The sequence below is a fragment of the Zootoca vivipara genome, chromosome 3, assembly GCF_965207765.1.
Source record: "Zootoca vivipara chromosome 3, rZooViv2.hap1.1, whole genome shotgun sequence".
NCBI lineage: Eukaryota > Metazoa > Chordata > Lepidosauria > Squamata > Lacertidae > Zootoca > Zootoca vivipara.
The window spans coordinates 72,489,385-72,506,257 of NC_142586.1; the positions used below are offsets into that span (position 1 = coordinate 72,489,385).

Consider the following 16,873-nt stretch of genomic DNA (forward strand, 5'->3'; position numbering starts at 1 on the left):
TGGAGAGAAAAAACAGATACCTCCAGCTCACGGTTGTTCTGTAATGCTAACCACCAAGCAACGCTACAGTATACAGTCTTTAATGGAGAAGTCAATATGGGAAGGAAATGAATACTAATGTCTCAAGGAGACCTCAAGTGGGCAAATTTGGAAATGAACTTGACTACAGCTACCGGTACTCTATTTGCCCTGGGAGATGGAGATGATCAAAAACACTTCTGTCTGGGAAACCTGTCCTTGAACGCCACACAAAAATTCCCGGGGTCTTTTTGCCTACAGAAAGCCAGAGAGCCTATAATAATATGTGACAAGATTCCATCACCTCCCATCAGTAAAGAAGTCACGTTTCATCAAAGCATGATTTTCCATTCATCTCTTTTGCAGTATCCCCGGAGGAAAAAATGGTTGTGTCCACATCTTTTCAAATGTCTGTCCTTATACTGATGGTGGTTAATAATATGATTATTTTGGTTATTATTTATTTTTATTTATTCTCCGTGTTTATTTTTTAAAAACCCTGAATGTAACCCCCCTCCAATTGAGCTAAATGAAATGCTCAAATTTAAGTTATGTTTATGTTCATTTGTTGACGATGAAGTTCACCTTGAATGCTAGTATTTTAGTGTATTTCATTCGTTTTAGTTGCTAGTCAAAGGTCCCGACTGTATCTTCATTCTCAATTGCAGCCAGATCTGAGTAGGTGGAACTGCATTTGCCTCTATTTGTCCTTTATTGCCTTTCCTTTGCCCCTTTTTTTATTTAAAATTTGTTATTGATTTATTTAGGGTTGAGCTTTTTAAAATTTTGCCCAAAGTTGTTCAGCTTATTGGTCAAAATTGAAGGGGAAAAAAATCCCTTTTTTTGATTACCATACTTCCAGATTTTCCAGGACATTTTCCTGATTTCCACCCGGACACTGTGGCTGACTGTGGTATTCCATATATGCCCGGGAAAATCCGGATGTATGCCAACCCTGATTTAGTAACCAAAAATGTGCAAACATAATAAAAAGAAAGAAAACAAAGAAACAAAAATCTAGTGAGACCTCGTTGGAAGCCGCTGCTACTTCTTACTTTCTGGCTGCATTGGCAGGGGTTGCCTACCAAATGCCCATGAAAACCCTAAATTTGGCACCTGAGCACAACAGTGTTCTCCCCCATTAAAGAGATACAATGTTTTCACGTTACCCTTGAGAATGGAGCACAATCCCGCGAAAATCAAGTATTTTAAAATCTTAGCTGGATATGTGCTTTATTGCTTTCATGCACACTGCTAAGAGATGACTGTGATTAAGCGGTTTGCAAATTTTTAACTAAAATGTGAAAAATCGACTGTAGACTTGCTCAGTTCTGGCTGGATCATGCCTCAGGGTGTTGCTGTTTTAAGAAATCTAGGAAGACAGATTCGAAGGGCACAAGATTTAATTATCGTAATCTTGGCAAGAGGGTGCAATTATTTAGCTCCCCCAGGGGTGCAGCATTGGGGGCCACCACAGAAAAGGCTTGTCTCCTCACCACCGATCGGACTTCCTTAAATAAACCTACATTGAGTGCCCCCTTTAACTCCTCAAAGCGACACTTTCTCGGGCTGTGTAACTCTCAAGAAGCTAGATTTCAAAGGTCTGAGCAACGTAACCCTGAATTTAGTTAAACTGATCGGTTCAACGACAGCTACCGGCGCAGGCGAACAAGCCTTAGGTGGCCCGCACCGTCTGCAATCACGTGCGATGCCCATCTGGGGTACTTTTTTTATAGCAGCAGCTGCGTTGGTGGGTGACTAAAACCTGGTGACTAACACCACTGCAGAGACGAAAACCAACAACCGGGCAGGTTCTGAGAAAATCCCGAGGCCACTCCCGCCTCCAGGGACAAGGACAGCCGGAGCCCGAGGTTTCCCCGGCGCTTTCCCCCAGCCTCCCACCCGTTAAACTCAAAACATCCCCTCGGGCTCGCCGGCAAGGGACCTCCTTCGAATGTTTTCCTGGAGCCTCGAAGGCTCGCTCGTGACGTAGCCACAGGACGCCCTCCTCCTCGCGCGCCGATTGGCTGAAGCGCGCGGAGGCGGGTGCGGAACGTCGCTGTTTGTGTTTGAACGTTCCAGCGGGAGGGTGGGGCGAGGAGGAGCGCGGCGCTCGGGGGCTCCGTCGGGCAGGCGGCCGATTCGCGGCTTCAGCAGGGCGAACCTTCGCCCCCCGGCCGGACGGCGCGGCGCGATGGTGCCGTCGCGGTGCGTGAAGAGCGAGTACATGAAGCGCTTCAAGGAGCCCAAGTGGGAGGCGTGCGGCCCCTGCTACCAGGAGCTGCTGCGCTACCGCCTGAGCCGGCGCCTCTTGGAGCAGGCGCACCGGCCCTGGTTTTGGGACGGCTGGGAGCAGGACAGCAGCCAGAGCAGCGGCGGCTCCCCGTCGCCCCCGGGCACGTCCAGCCCGCCGGGTGGACAGCAAGGAGAAGAAGGAGCGGCGCCTGGCGAATCTGGCCTGGGCGGCGCTGCGGCGGCGGGAGACGCCAACAGATCCTGCCCCGAGGAGCCCTTGCGTGGGTCGGGTATGTTCCCCCACCGCCGAGGGGAGAGGAAGAGGACGGTCTGCCGGAATGACCTTGAGCGATTCTCTCGGTGTCTCCGGGAAGGCGGGCGGAGCCGCGGCTGCAGAGACGAGTCGCTGGGGAAGGAGGGAGGGAGTTGCAGTGGCCGGATGTCCCTGCCTTGCAATGGAGCTGCCGCTGGATATGAATGCGGGGCGGGGGTGCGCGGAGGAGAAAGCAGCTTTTCTGGGTTTTAAATAAATCTAACAGCTGGGAGAAGCTGGAGCTCCGGCTCCGCGTCCGGCTTGGCTCTTTAAGCCGCCCTCCCCTCCGCACGCATCGGAAAATGGAGGGTGCCAAGACCGTGCAGCCGCTTCGGCCTCTTGCCGCCGAGTGGCTTAGCGGCTCCTCCTTACGCATCTGTTGGGGAACGGGCGAAGGCGGCGCTGCCGCCATCGAGGTGCCCGGACGTGGTTGCTGCCCAATACTCGGCCCCTCCGGCGCCAACTCGGGTCCTTCCGGGAGGCGAAAGATCTCAAGCTAGATCGTCCCCGGGAAGCGCTTTCGACCTCGGGAGGCACTTTCCTCGCTTACGAACGAATAGATTACTATCGGAGCCTCCGCTGACGCAACAGCGGCATTAAAAAAAATTACTTCCAGTAGCACCTTAGAGACCAACTAAGTTTGTCATTGGTATGAGCTTTCGTGTGCATTCACACTTCATCAGATGGGCATTTTGGAAACCCATCTTTGACCAAATGGAAAGGGACGGTTTTTTCTCTCCAGCTTTGCGCTTTTGCTGGCAGGAAAATAGGCCATACCCACTTGCATTAAGGCTTTCTTAATTTATTCGTGTAGGGCCAGGGATGGGCCTGGGGCTTTTGGCGAACAGGGATGATGTGAGTTGTAGGACAGCAGCATCAGGATGGGGCCACAGGTTCCCCATCTCGGACTTACTAAGGATGTGACTCCTGCTTTGTGACTTAAATTCACATCCTTATAATAAATAATATCTATCTAGAGAGCAGATGGATGCCAACAACAACAGTATCTAGAGAGCAGTGCAGAAATTATGCTACCCCATAAGGCAGGTGTGGGAAACCTTTGGCCCTCCAGGTGTTCCTGAACTACAACTCCTTCATCCCTGGCATTGACTATGCTTGCTGGGGTTGGTGGGAGTTGTAGTTCAGCAACACCTGGAGGACCAAAGTTTCTCCACACCTGCTATAAGGATGCTGCCATTCTCCCTGCCACTCTTCGGTGGTAATAGCATGATGCTCTGTCCTGCGCAGAGTTAGGAGTGCTTATGACCATTGAAATCAGAGGGCTTGGATGTGCAGACTGGATAAAAATGAGCCTGTTTCCTCTGGGTTTACTTGCAGACCCTATAATCTATTTTCTGAAAAAGTGAGACAAAGCTTATTGATCTTACTACGAGTGAAAGGTTAGATCTGCATCCCTGACAACACTTCTTCCAGACTAGTAGGCTACCTTTTTTTTTTTTTTTGCTCTTGAGTATTGCTGTTGGCATCAGTGGAGCCAGCTTCGGAGAATGCAGCTTTGATTTCATCCCTAAAGTATCTTGATCTCTTATAAGCTTTTTGGAATGACCTCACCAATAGTATTTCAAAGGCCCAAACTGAAATTACTAGCACAGTACTGAGAATACTCAGTAGTACCCAACTCAGTAGTATTCTGAATAGAATAAACCTAAAAAATGCTCTGAAATTCCTTTGGTTTTTCCTGATTTTACAGAAAATAAAAAGTATCTTCTTTATTTAGTTACAGTATTTATAGCTTACTCATCACTGAATATTTACAATCCCAGAATAAGGATCAAAGTAATAAAACCATTACAAACTAATATAAACAGGTCCAACAAACAACAAATTAACAATTCTTTCATAAGGGAAGCAACAATGCTACAAAGACAAACATTAAACTTTCCAATTTAACCAAATGCCTAGGTGGAAAAAGAAGACATTCAAACAGATTAAACCAACAATTCCCACCCATTTTTCATTTCTGGTGGTGATGCTGGGGTAATCCACTTGCTTCCCACTACCTCTCATACAAAGAAGGCTCCACTCTGTGCCAACAGACTCACTTTGTAGATTTTGAACAGCTTCCATCTCATCCAGGCTCTTGCCCTGAGCATGGGTGTAGCCAGGGGGGCAACTGCTCCCCCCCCAAATCAAGTAAATCAATAAGAATAGTTAACAAATTGAGGTTCTGCCCCTGCTCTACATAAGTCCTGGGGCTGAGTGGTATGAATTGTTGCCCACAAGGATCTACAGCAAGAAACTCCTCCCAGTTGACCATGGAAGCAACAGTGGTTGGGGGTGGGGAAGCACAAAAGAGAAAGAGGGTGGCAATAAGGACCTGCTAGTGTTTCTCTCCCAGTCCTGAGAAAACTCCTGGGCCTTCAAGCTGGTAAGGCTACTAGGGAGGAATATGCAGGTGAATTTGCTGGCCTCTCCCAACTCTGTCCTCCTTAACAGCCACCACAAACCGCATTCAGGGTCCTCCAGGGAAATTAATGTACTTCTCTATATAGACTGTGCCCTAGTTCTCAGAATACACTTAATTAGGTGATGTTTTACACAACACACAGCAGCAAACTCAGATTGGCCATTAAGTGTGTTCACAACAGGGGAGCAGCAACTCATGCAGTCTGCTTGGTTGTACCTGCACAATTTATGTATACACAAATGGAAGTTTGGTATGTCACACAGTCTTGTTTCCCTTTCCAGTGAACTTTTGAAAACATAAATTTGTGAAGTGTCCTATGGCATTGGTTGAGTCTAGGGATGTTACCTTGCTGAAAGATGGGATCAAATGTTTAAAATGGATTTTCAAATGCTCAGGATATCAAATGTGGGCAGATACCACCTGCAAATTGAAACAAACATGCATGACTTATATGTGGACTATACTATCAGCAGATAAAGCGATAGTTGGCAGGATAACTCCATGCAAGTACCCCTGCACAAATCTGCAATACCACTTCAGGTTTGCTAAGATAATCAAACCTTAATAAAAATGACAGCATTTTTGCTGTGCTTCCTGGATAGTATTTATCTGGAATTTAAAAGCATTGTCACAAATGTGACACTAGCTTAGATAACCTAGTCTTCTGATGACAAACTGGTACCTTGGAGGCAAAGACATTTTCTCTATAAAATGTTGGTTTTTATTTTTGACACTGATCTCTTTTCCTCCATTACTTCCCATTGTGTGACAAAAATCAGTATCATGCCTTGACAAGCATAAGTAATGGTGAGCAAGAACACTGTGTGCGTATGCACACACACACACACACACACACACACACACAGTGTGTTCAGCATTTGCAGAGAGTTCTTTAGTTGTCAGTGATTCTTACACAGATTCATGGCTGCTTATGTAAGTTGTTGCTATGGCATCTTGCATCTTTAAAATTGCATAAGCTTTCATTCTCCAGCCAAAAATAAAGCACTAACAAGAGCATGGAGTATTACATGGTAGGTGCAAGAATTGTAATGTAGCCACAAACAGCACCAGTGTGCCAGCTGAGCTGGTGCATGATGGGAGTTGTGCTTTTTAGCAACACAGGCTCCATAGCCGCCTTTGATCTGGCCTCTTGTATAGGAGAAGGCATTGTACCTTTCGGTAATACTATGTAGCTCTGATCACTGACGCCTGTCCATTGATGCCGTATCTACTGTCTGACTGGAAACCTTAGTAAAGGAGTTTTTTAAAAAAATGAATTTATATACCACCCTATACCTGGGGGTCTCATGGCAGTTCACAGAATAAAATCAAAGATATAAAACCCCAAAATACATAATAAAATTAAAACAACAACCCCATAGCCCCTCCCCAAAAGAACACATTTTCAAAGGGCACAGAATGTAAATCAGATCAACCAAAGGCCTGGTTAAAAAGGAATGTTTCTGCCTGGCGCCTAAAGGTGTATAATGAAGGTGCCAGGTGAACTTCCCTGTAGGGAAGTTTTACCTACAGCACGGATAAATCAAAGGAGTTATATGGTACACTGTCTGCATTGGTTTGCATAAGATGAGCCCTGCTAGATTTGGCCGGTGGCTCATCTAGTCCAGCACAGTGTCCAATCAGTGCAGCAATGGTCTCCCAGCTTGTATTCCCCAGCAACTAGCATGCGTAGGCATTCTGCCTCCCAACAGTGGAGGTAGAACTTAGCTGTCATGACTGGTAGACACGAATAGCCTTTGTCTCCATTGATTTGTCTAGTCCGGTGGCAGTGGGAGGTGGGCAGGCTAAACCTAACCCTCCTTTTCTCCCAGAGGATGAAGACCAAGAGAAAGCCGAGGAGAAAACCGAAGTTGAGAGTGGAGGCAAAAAGTCTGCCCCAAAAGGAGCTGGCGGGTCAGCAAGTTGCCCCCAAGGGCAGCCTTCGAGTCGTGGCGCTTTGGGCAGCCGGGGTGATAGAAGACGGGTGAAAAGTCCTCAACGGATACATGCGGCAAAGGGGCTGAAACACCCATTTGCCTTGTACGGCTGGGGAGAAAAACAGACTGATACTGGGAGCCAGAAAACACACAATGTCTGTGCATCCGCTTCTGTGAATGAAGTAAGGCAACTTGAAATATATACTTATGGGTTGTTTGTCCTTGCCCTCCTGCCCGACTCCTTCCTTCACACTTCCTAGTTCAGCCCAAGTTTGTGTGCTGCCCACAGTGAACTAGGACCTTACTGCTTCCTCATTCTTTGTCATCCTATGCTGGGCAAAATAACTACCAGCATTTAATATGCTATACAGTAGTTAAGTGGGCTAATGTTTTCTTAACTTCCTGCCCTTCTGCTACTGTGCCTGTGCTCTGGGCAGCCAACAGAGACCAGCAAACCTTTGACTGTGCATCCCCAAAGGCAGGGAATACAATTGAACCCATCAGCTGCAAAGCTGCCCCTGTGGCAACTCCTCCAAAAGTTCAGGATTTCTCTCTCTGTAACTTACACAGCTGTAATGGACAACTCTTTGGGGTGCCCTGTTTGCCTGTGTGGTTCGGCTGGACTTGCCTGGTTTTCTGACCCATTTATTATGTCTATGCACTTACTTGCTTGAGAGTAGGGAGTAGTGCAGCATCCTTTTTTGGTTTTGTTAGTTGCCTGTGCTCCTTGTGTATTTTGTGTTTTCCATAGCTGGATCCAAGGCCGTTTCTTCCATGGCCAGTAGCAATACTCTGAAATGGATATGGGAGTGGCCTTGCCATGAAGCAGTTGCTTTGGGTGTTTTCCAGTGGATGTACAGTGGTACCTCGGTTTAAGTACGCAATTGGTTCCGGAAGTCTGTACTTAACCTGAAGCGAACTTTCCCATTGAAAGTAATGGAAAGTGGATTAATCCATTCCAGATGGGTCCATGGAGTACTCAACCTGAAGCGTACTTAACCCGAAGTATGAGTGTAATTGGTTCTGGAAGTCCATACTTAACCTGAAGCATACTTAACCTGAAGCGAACTTTCCCATTGAAAGTAATGGAAAGTGGATTAATCCGTTCCAGGCGGGTCCGCGGAGTACTTAAACTGAAAGTACTCAAACCAAAGCGTACTTAAACCGAGGTATGACTATATTGCTGTTGTTTAGATTGTATCCAGCTAAGTTATTATATGTGTGGAACGACTTCTGCGAGCATAGTGGAACTCTGTGTGCTCTCCAAATCTGCTTTGGGTTTTCCTCTAACCATTCAGAGCAGATTTGAGGGCAGAAAGGAGAGGAATGTTCAGCTGTGCTCACAGAAGCTATTCCGCATTTACAAGATGGGGCTACAACCCCATCTTAGATTTCTTACCTGCCCTTCACTATGAGATCCCCAGGGGGATGGGGGGTTACAACAATGAAAAAGCAGAATATTAAAAATAATTTAAGCACACTACAAGCAAGAGTATAGGGTGGATCCTTATATATATCGGGTATCAAAAGCATGTGTCTTCAGCATATGACAAAAATTACACAATGAAGGTGCCAGGTGCACCTCTATGGGGAGGGAATTCCACAGCTTAGGGGCTGCCCCAGAGGAGGCACTCTCCTAGGCTGCCACCACCTTAAACTTCCAACATGGTGATCCCAAGATAGCCCCCTCTGCTGATCCTAACGCCTGAGGGGGTCTGCAGGGAAGGAGGCAGTCTTTCAAAAATAGTCACCAAGGCTACCTTAGTCTCCAGTGACAATGTTGGGTCCAGGAGCATTCCTAAACTACGGACCTACTCCTTTCAGGGGAGTGCAGCCCTGTCCAGAAGAAACCACCTCCCCAGACTCAAGAACTGAAAACAACCTATGTGTTTTCATGGCTTCAGCTTCAATTTACTAGTGTGGGTGTGTCAAAATGGAAGTGAAAGGGGTGGTATCTGATATCAACGTGTTCAAAGTTAGCTTGGGATAAATGAGTGAGGGAAGAGCCTGTAGGAATCCATTTGCCACATACAGGCACCTTCATACTCCCCAATAGTTAGTTGCCCTATTGTACCGAGACACCTACTGGACATTGTGAATGGAATGTCGGCCGTTGATCTTCTGCAATTATATTCCTTGGTTGACGGTAATGGGCTGCGACATTGTCACTGACACCCTATGCTGTAGTTATGAAGCGGAATCTTCTTCCGCCTTTTTTACAGATTATATTGGAACAATATTTGCTAACTCTTAACTTAATGCAAAGTTTTTGTTTGTTTGTTTCTGGCTGCCGTTTCAGTGCTGCTGTGGAAGGAATTCCCGATGCTAGAACGGTTGCCTACGCCCTGTCAGGATATGAGAGAGAATAATCTTGGTAAAACAGCAGGCAGTTAGCATCAAGTGTCCCAAGGCAGAGTGAGCTCAAGTTTAGGTATGGCATAAAAGATTGAAAGTACTGATGACACCATCATGGTAGGCTCCTGGTACTTAAATGACATTGGGAAGCTGTAAGTTCTTGCAAAAGTGCTGCTGATCTGTGAAAGGTCAGATTCAGCATAAAGCATATTAAGGTACTTCTGACAGCAATATGGAAGAAATACAACAAAGGGAGCTATCGTGTGTGTGTGTGTGCTGGTTAAATTTGCATATCTCTATTTAGTCTAGCCTAGTCCATTGAAGGGACCCAGGTGGCACTGTGGTTAAACCACTGAGCCTAGGGCTTGCCGATCAGAAGGTCGGCGGTTCGAATCCCTGTGACGGGGTGAGCTCCCGTTGCTTGGTCCCAGCTCCTGCCAACCTAGCAGTTCGAAAGCACGTCAAAATGCAAGTAGATAAATAGGAACCGCTACAGCGGGAAGGTAAATGGCGTTTCCATGTGCTGCTCTGGTTTGCCAGAAGCGGCTTTGTCATGCTGGCCACATGACCTGGAAGCTGTACGCTGGCTCCCTCAGCCAATAATGCGAGATGAGCGCGCAACCCCAGAGTCGGTCATGACTGGACCTAATGGTCAGGGGTCCCTTTACCTTTACCTTTTAGTCCATTGAAATCAATAAAACCAAGCTTGTTTTAAATGGACATTTGTCATAAAGAGTGAATTACGAAAGTCCCAACAGATACTGGTATTTGCTACTGAATAGGGAAAAAATGGCATGTATAGTAGGGCTTACACATATTTATGACTGGATGATTAATATATCTGTACACAGCCTAACATGCCTTTGTAAAACCTCTACAGGTTAGTGGATGGCTAAATCCTTCAGCCTCTCAGGTTAGCACAGGCACCCCCAAACTTCGGCCCTCCAGATGTTTTGGACTGCAATTCCCATCTTCCCCGACCACTGGTCCTGTTAGGTAGGGATCATGGGAGTTGTAGGCCAAAACATCTGGAGGGCCGCAGTTTGGAGATGCCTGGTTTAGCAGCTGAGCTCATTGCATTTGTGCTTCCTACCCTGGCCTAACCCAATGCCATGTGTATTCACTCACCATTGAAAAGTTGGTGATTCAATATTGGATGTGTACAGCTAATTAGCAAGTTTTTTATTTTACTTAGCATGCACCTGACTTTTCAGTTTGATGAACTTCTCCCCAGTGGCTTACAAATGAAAGCAAGAATAAATACTATTGAACAACAAAATAGTTTAAAAATGGAAATGGTAAATAGCAGAACAGTGTTAGCATATGGAAAGCCACAATAAACCTTAAAAGCAGCAGTAAATATCAGTCTCCATTTAGTAAAAGAGGCCTGGTGCTAAAACCTGACTGCACCTTGGTTTTCAAACCGTTTCGGGAGTCAAACGGACTCCCGGAACAGATTAAATTCGAAAACCAAAGTACGACAGTAGCAAGAGAATAACTGGCATATCAAATATGGTAACTAGCCAAAGTTTTGGGATTCTGGATGCTAGTTGCTTGAAACTACAGGAGGGGAGACTGCTCTTGAGCTCAAATCCTACTTGCAGGTTTCTCACAGACACTCAAATATCTCTTGTTAGATCCACGAGTCTGCACTGAGAGCGAAGAACAGAAGGCAAGTGGAAAAAAGGAAGCTGTCTCAGAGGCGGATTCATTCAACGGAAGTAGAACAAGCCTGGAGAGCAAAATCTGCTGCACCAGACAACCCCTGGATGACTGAATACATGAGGTGTTACTCAGCACGAGCACGGTGATTCAGCATTTGCCTGGACCTGTCTTTTTTTAAATTCAGAAATAGTGTACGAAAGCAACGGGTGAAGAATTCCAAACTACTTATGCAAGGTTTTTACAAAAGGATTTTTCCAGCAGTTCGATATACTTGTTTATATTTTGGCTACTTATCCCTGCAGGAGAGGGAATAATTGATTCCATACTGGTGGGAACTATGCTTAGCAGTGTAGCTTCTTTACAGTTTTTTTTTAAAAAAGAAGAATATTAAGAGATATTTCTGTTGACCTTGAGCTGAAAAGCTATGGAATGTTGTAGAATGAACTTTTTAAAATGAAAGACCTCAGAAGGGTTATTTTGACAAATATTTAGTCCCTCCTAAATCATTAAAACATATGGACCGTATTTCATGGAAATTTTCTTGCCCTGATGTTGCATAGAACTCAAACCTTTCCCTATAGGGGAGCCATAACACTTTACAAATCAGGTCTTTAAAAATTATTTGTAGCTGCCATTGTATTTTCATGTGATTCTAGTTAAGTTGCTATGATTTTCATCAGACCTGTACAACTTGAGACCTAGCGAGCCAAACGGAGACATTCTGCCCTCTGTGGATTCAATCCAGTGACTACAGAAATAGGGGACTGTTATCAATCTATCTTGCTGTGCAGGCCAGATGTGCAGGCTCTTGCAGCCAGATGTGTAGAAGATTGTATAACTGGAAATGCTACATTATTAGAATTCTGAAAGCTCTCCCCAACTTTTGGTAAATGTATAGTGACTTGTTCAGGATTACATTCCAGTTTTAGGATTTTGTGACCATCTGGAACTGGAGATTTTGGTGCAATAGATTAGTAAAGTGATGTGTTTTTATGTTTTTAGCTTTTTAAATTTGCTATCATGAGCCTGTGGTACCAAATGGCAGGTGTAGACAATCATTAACTATTAGTTATCAATACTTTGCAGTAAGTAACATGGACTTGGTGACAGTGAACTGAGATGTAGATTATTTTTAATGTTTTATTTGGGTGGATTAAATATGCTTTGTAAAGAGTTTTGTTAGGTGAGCTTTTGCATAAGTGAAATGTTACGACTATTTCAACTCCTGAATTGAACCTACCAGACCAAGTTAGTGTACATTCCATAGGCATGTTCAGGACTAAGGCAAATTTTGCTATACTTCTCAAGTGTGTGACATGCCCTTATTCCCCCACCCCCACCCCCAAAGTTTATTTGTGTAATTCATAGGATGAAGCCATTGGCAATTATGAGAATGTAACAAATCTGTTACAGTTTAAAGTTTGTATCGCATATTGTGAGACTACGTGCCATTTTTGTGTGTGTATCAAACACCGAAATGGTGGCTAATAAGCTGCTTAAAATAGTCTCCTTATATAGTCAAACCTCGTTTCTCGAACGGCCATGTTTTTTAACGTTTCGGCTCCCAAACACCGAAAACCCGAAAGTAAATGATCTGTTTTTTGAACGTTTTTCGGAAGCCGAATGTCCAACGCGAATTCCGCTCGAGTGTAAGAAGCTCTTGCAACAAATCGGAAGCCGCGCCTCAGTTGTTGAACGGGCTTCGGGAACGGATTACGTTTGAAAACCGAGGTTTGACTGTATTTCAAATTATGTTGGCTCCATTCTTGTAGGGGTGGTTTTATGCAGCTGGCATTAATCTCAATAATTAAGACTTAAATAACTCAAATTTTGGGAAACAGTTATTGGTAGCCTTTCATTCCAAAGGCTACATCAGGTACTCTCCCCAGAAAGTCTGTGGTTACTCAGTGTTTTGAGTTCCCTCTTCCATGGCAGCTGCAGGTGGCTTTTGGCTGTTTTGACTTCTGCTTTCTTTCCATCTTTAGGCTCCTGGTTGGAACTGTGTTTCCTTAAGTCTTTTTTAATTTAATCCCTTATCTTCACTTTACAAAATTAAAGGACTTCAATTGTACATGGCTTTAACATGATAATACTATGATCTTTGTTAGACAATATTGACTCCTGTCCTGCTTCCAAGGGATACATGAAAGACTTTTTTTCTTGTGTCCTAAAGACCACTTTTCTTAAACAACTGGCAGCTTTTTGAAAATATTTTGGATTCTCTTTTCAAAGGGCTGTTCATGTTGCCATCTTTTAACTTCTCAGAATGTGTTCAGCTAAACTTCTTGAAAGCTAACTGACACAGGGACGTTGGAAATTTTGAAGACACTGTTGAAACAAGGACACTAAAAGTCTGGGTTTTCAGTCTTCCACAAGGATGTGTTGGGTGGCTTTCCATGTTCAGAGGAACAGTTCAGAGGAGTTAGATGCATAAGTCACTTATAATTCTGGTAATTTGCAAAGGGTATGTGTGCATATCGCTGTTGCACATGGAGCATCTGCTTGCTTCTCTGTGTAGAATGGTTTTTATCTTAACTTTAAGCGATCCCCTGCCCCCCACTTCAACTGGGCATTAATGTGGTGTTAGAAATGGATTGCAATCCTAAACATGTCTACTCAGAAGTCTCATAGAGTTCAATGATGCTTACTTCCAGGCAAGTGAGCAAAAGATTGCAGGTGCATTTCCTGACAAAAGCCATGTTCAGCTGTGATAAAAATCCACAAATATAGCATGTGAGTGCCACCCTGCCTCTCTCTGTGTGTGTAAATTGAAGGGCAGGTGTGCAAAGCGAGGAACCTGCTTCTACGGGTGAATATTTCCTGTGCATTTTAGAATCCAGGTTTAACAAGATTCTGCATCACTCAAGGATCCTCCATGCAGGTGTCCCCCCCCCTTCTTGCATTATATTTTCAGACAGTCCCACCTGAAGAGGGCTAAAGTTGGCAGGAAGTGGCAAAACTACCATCCTCACCAGTAAATAAAGAAGCTTATTTACAGATGTGGTTACTAAAGCTGGAATGGGGGGGGGGCTGACAAATTCTGAGATGTTCCAGTCTTCTGGGTATAAATAATGCTTTTGGCTTTTAATTTTAAAATAGGGACACTGTCATGAGAAAGACCCCTCTTTCCTCGTTTGAACTTGACAAAAGTCCTATTTGTGACCCATCTGTCTTCACAAAACTGGCATAGTATCACTACCAAATGCATGAAACTGAAATGCACAAATGACACTCATTGTTCCAGCACAGTAAAAAAGAAGTATCTACTGTTCCAATTAGACAATTACTTTTGTGAAACATGTTTATGGTGTGGCACTGTGCAAAAAAAAGTATGCTTTTGTGTATATTTGTACCACCACATGTCTTGCATCACTATCAAGTAACTTCAACAAGAAGCTATTGTTAGCAAGAATTGACTTCTCTATTTTTAAATATGGTTATGCTTTTTTTTAAAACTGTTTACCCTCAGGCATCTTGCTTGTACTGAGCCCTCCTTCACTATTACTGGCAGCTATATCTTCTGTAAGCATGGAGCAGAATGCTTATTCAGCCCTGGGATTAGACTTCCCCTAGAACTGACCAAATTTGGTGAGGGTCCCACGTCCTCCCTGCCTTTTGAAGCTTCTGGGGTTGGCACAATGGTAGCTGCAGTGCTAGAGCTGTTGCTTGATGGGAAAATGGCTCTGGCTCAACTTCCCTCAGGGTCTTCTCCCACCTTTGAAATGTGTCTCCCCTGCTTGAGCTGTCAGGGCAGATGGGAATATAAGCAATTGAGACCACTCGCATTTTAGCCTACTGAAAACTGTCTTATACCAGATTGGCATTAAATATGGCTTCTAGATGAGAAAGCTACCTTCTTGATGTGGGAGGCAGCATCACCTGAAGCATGAACTATCTACTAGTTTATGTTTGCATACTCCTGCCTCTTTGAAATATGTTGGTTTGTGACAGGTTAGGAGTACCAAAACACTGGTGTAATACAAAGAGCAACATACAGCCTAAAGCCATAAAAGGCGAGTAACCAGACCAAACATGGCAGTCTTTTGAGCACGACTGTTTAAGGCCCAGATACTTGAACAAGTGGGGGCTATAAACTCTTGACTCTGTTCCTGTATGTAGTTCCTATAATGTAAAGTTAAAGGTACAGGGAAGCTGCCACACTTAGCTTTTGTGAGCACTGAAATCACTTTAGATAAAAGCTTGGGGGGAAATAAGCTTGAAGCAATATGTGACTTAGAATGTGTTTTTAAATAGTGTGTTTTTTTCTAATGTTATTGTGTTATTTATATTTAATTGTACTTGCCATGACTTTGTACATGTGAATAAAATCAATTTGGGGAAAAAAACATTTTGAAAAAGCAGTAGTAGTGCTTTCTTGATATTGGTGAAATAAGTCTTACGACTCTTATTTTGTGTCCTTCCACTCTGACAGTCCCCCTTGGTTGCATGTAAGATAGAGAGGGATGCATAATAATGTGTAGAAATTAGCCACTTCCCAATCTTTTTCTCTGTACCATGCATAATTTTATTTATCATGTCTCCTCTTTCCTTTTTCGCAAGCTAAATACTCCCAATTGTTGTTTTTTTGGAACACAAAAACTTTTCTTCATAGGGGAGTTGCTGTACCCTTCCTTGTTTGTTTTGGCTGCCCTTTCTTGAACCTTCCACCATAGGTTTAGAAAACTATGGTATTTATTCCCACAAAATGTACCACCTTGGATGGCTTTAAAAGATTAGACAAATTTGTGGAGAATAAGGCTATGTTTTACCTCAGGCCTGAGGGTTGAACGTGGCCCTCCAGGCCTCTCCCCCTCTGGCATTCAGAATTCTTCTCAGGCTAGAACCCTCACTAGAACCGTGTCATTTTGTGTGGCTGAAATGCGTTCTTAAACTCCACTAATTCTCTTGTTTTGTCTAGATGGGTGATAGGGGTTTTGTGTGTGGTGAAACTAGCCTGCCGTACCAAGGCAAAAGTGACATTGATTCTGGCCACTTTTGCCTCTGGCTCCATCCACCACTGCAGCATGGGCCCTAAAGGTTGCGCAAACTGGAATGTGGTCATTGGGTTGAAAAATATTCCCCACTATAGACACTAATTTTAAGCTGCTTTCAGACACAATTGAGCGACAAGAAATCTAGACACCTTCCTCATACCCCTTATCTTTAGTGGTAGGCCCTTTTCCAGTCAGTAAGTGATGTAAAAGATTGGATGGGCTGAGAAACTCCAAACGTACTGGGAAATGCTTAAATGATTACTACATGTAAAAAAGAGGTTTGTAGTGTGCCTATGTGTTTTGAAAATCTTAGGGATAAATTGGACTAAGGGGAATGATCCAAGTACTGCTTCAAACAAGGGATCAAGTTAGGAGACTCTTGCTTTCTGTTTTGGCATAGAATACCAGCTGTCTGAATAAACATGCCCAATAGGGGCTGTTAAGCCCCCCCACTTTGTGGTTGCCAAGGCTTTTTCTCCTAAGTGAGCAGAGAACTGTAGCCTTGCTGTAACACTGCGGAAAGATCTGACCATATATTAATCACCCAAGTCTAGCATCCTAACAAAGGGAAGTGTGTGGATGAGTCCTAAACTTGAGTTTGTATGGATTTTTGGTCTGTACTTTATGAAGAGAGGCAACACTTCCTTGAAAAAATAAAAAGACCTAGGCTACAGTACATAATTTTTACAATTTCCTTCCCAGCTTAACTACTCACGTTCCCTAAAAAATTTTTAATGTTACTTCTCTCCCCAAGATGATAAACAGGTGTTGTATTCATTACCTAAAAGCAGGGTAAGAACACATTAAAATTTGGGAAACTGGCGATATTTTTCAGTTCTCCATAGAATATAGCTGGGTCAGCTTTGTAATATTAACAGGAAACATGCACTGGACAGTTGGTTGCTGGATTATTCAGTAAGAAACATAG

The 16,873-nt window shown here is 44.0% G+C and overlaps 1 protein-coding gene across 1 annotated transcript; it reads left to right on the forward strand.

The window, feature by feature from the left end:
- Positions 1-2,085: 2,085 nt before the first annotated feature.
- Positions 2,086-15,299, forward strand: CCSAP (centriole, cilia and spindle associated protein). Its single transcript, XM_035108473.3, has 3 exons — positions 2,086-2,543; positions 6,827-7,113; positions 10,924-15,299. Exons 1-3 carry the CDS (start codon positions 2,213-2,215, stop codon positions 11,095-11,097), a joined length of 792 nt encoding a protein of 263 aa, XP_034964364.3. The 5' UTR covers positions 2,086-2,212; the 3' UTR covers positions 11,098-15,299.
- The last annotated feature ends 1,574 nt before the right edge of the window (positions 15,300-16,873 follow it).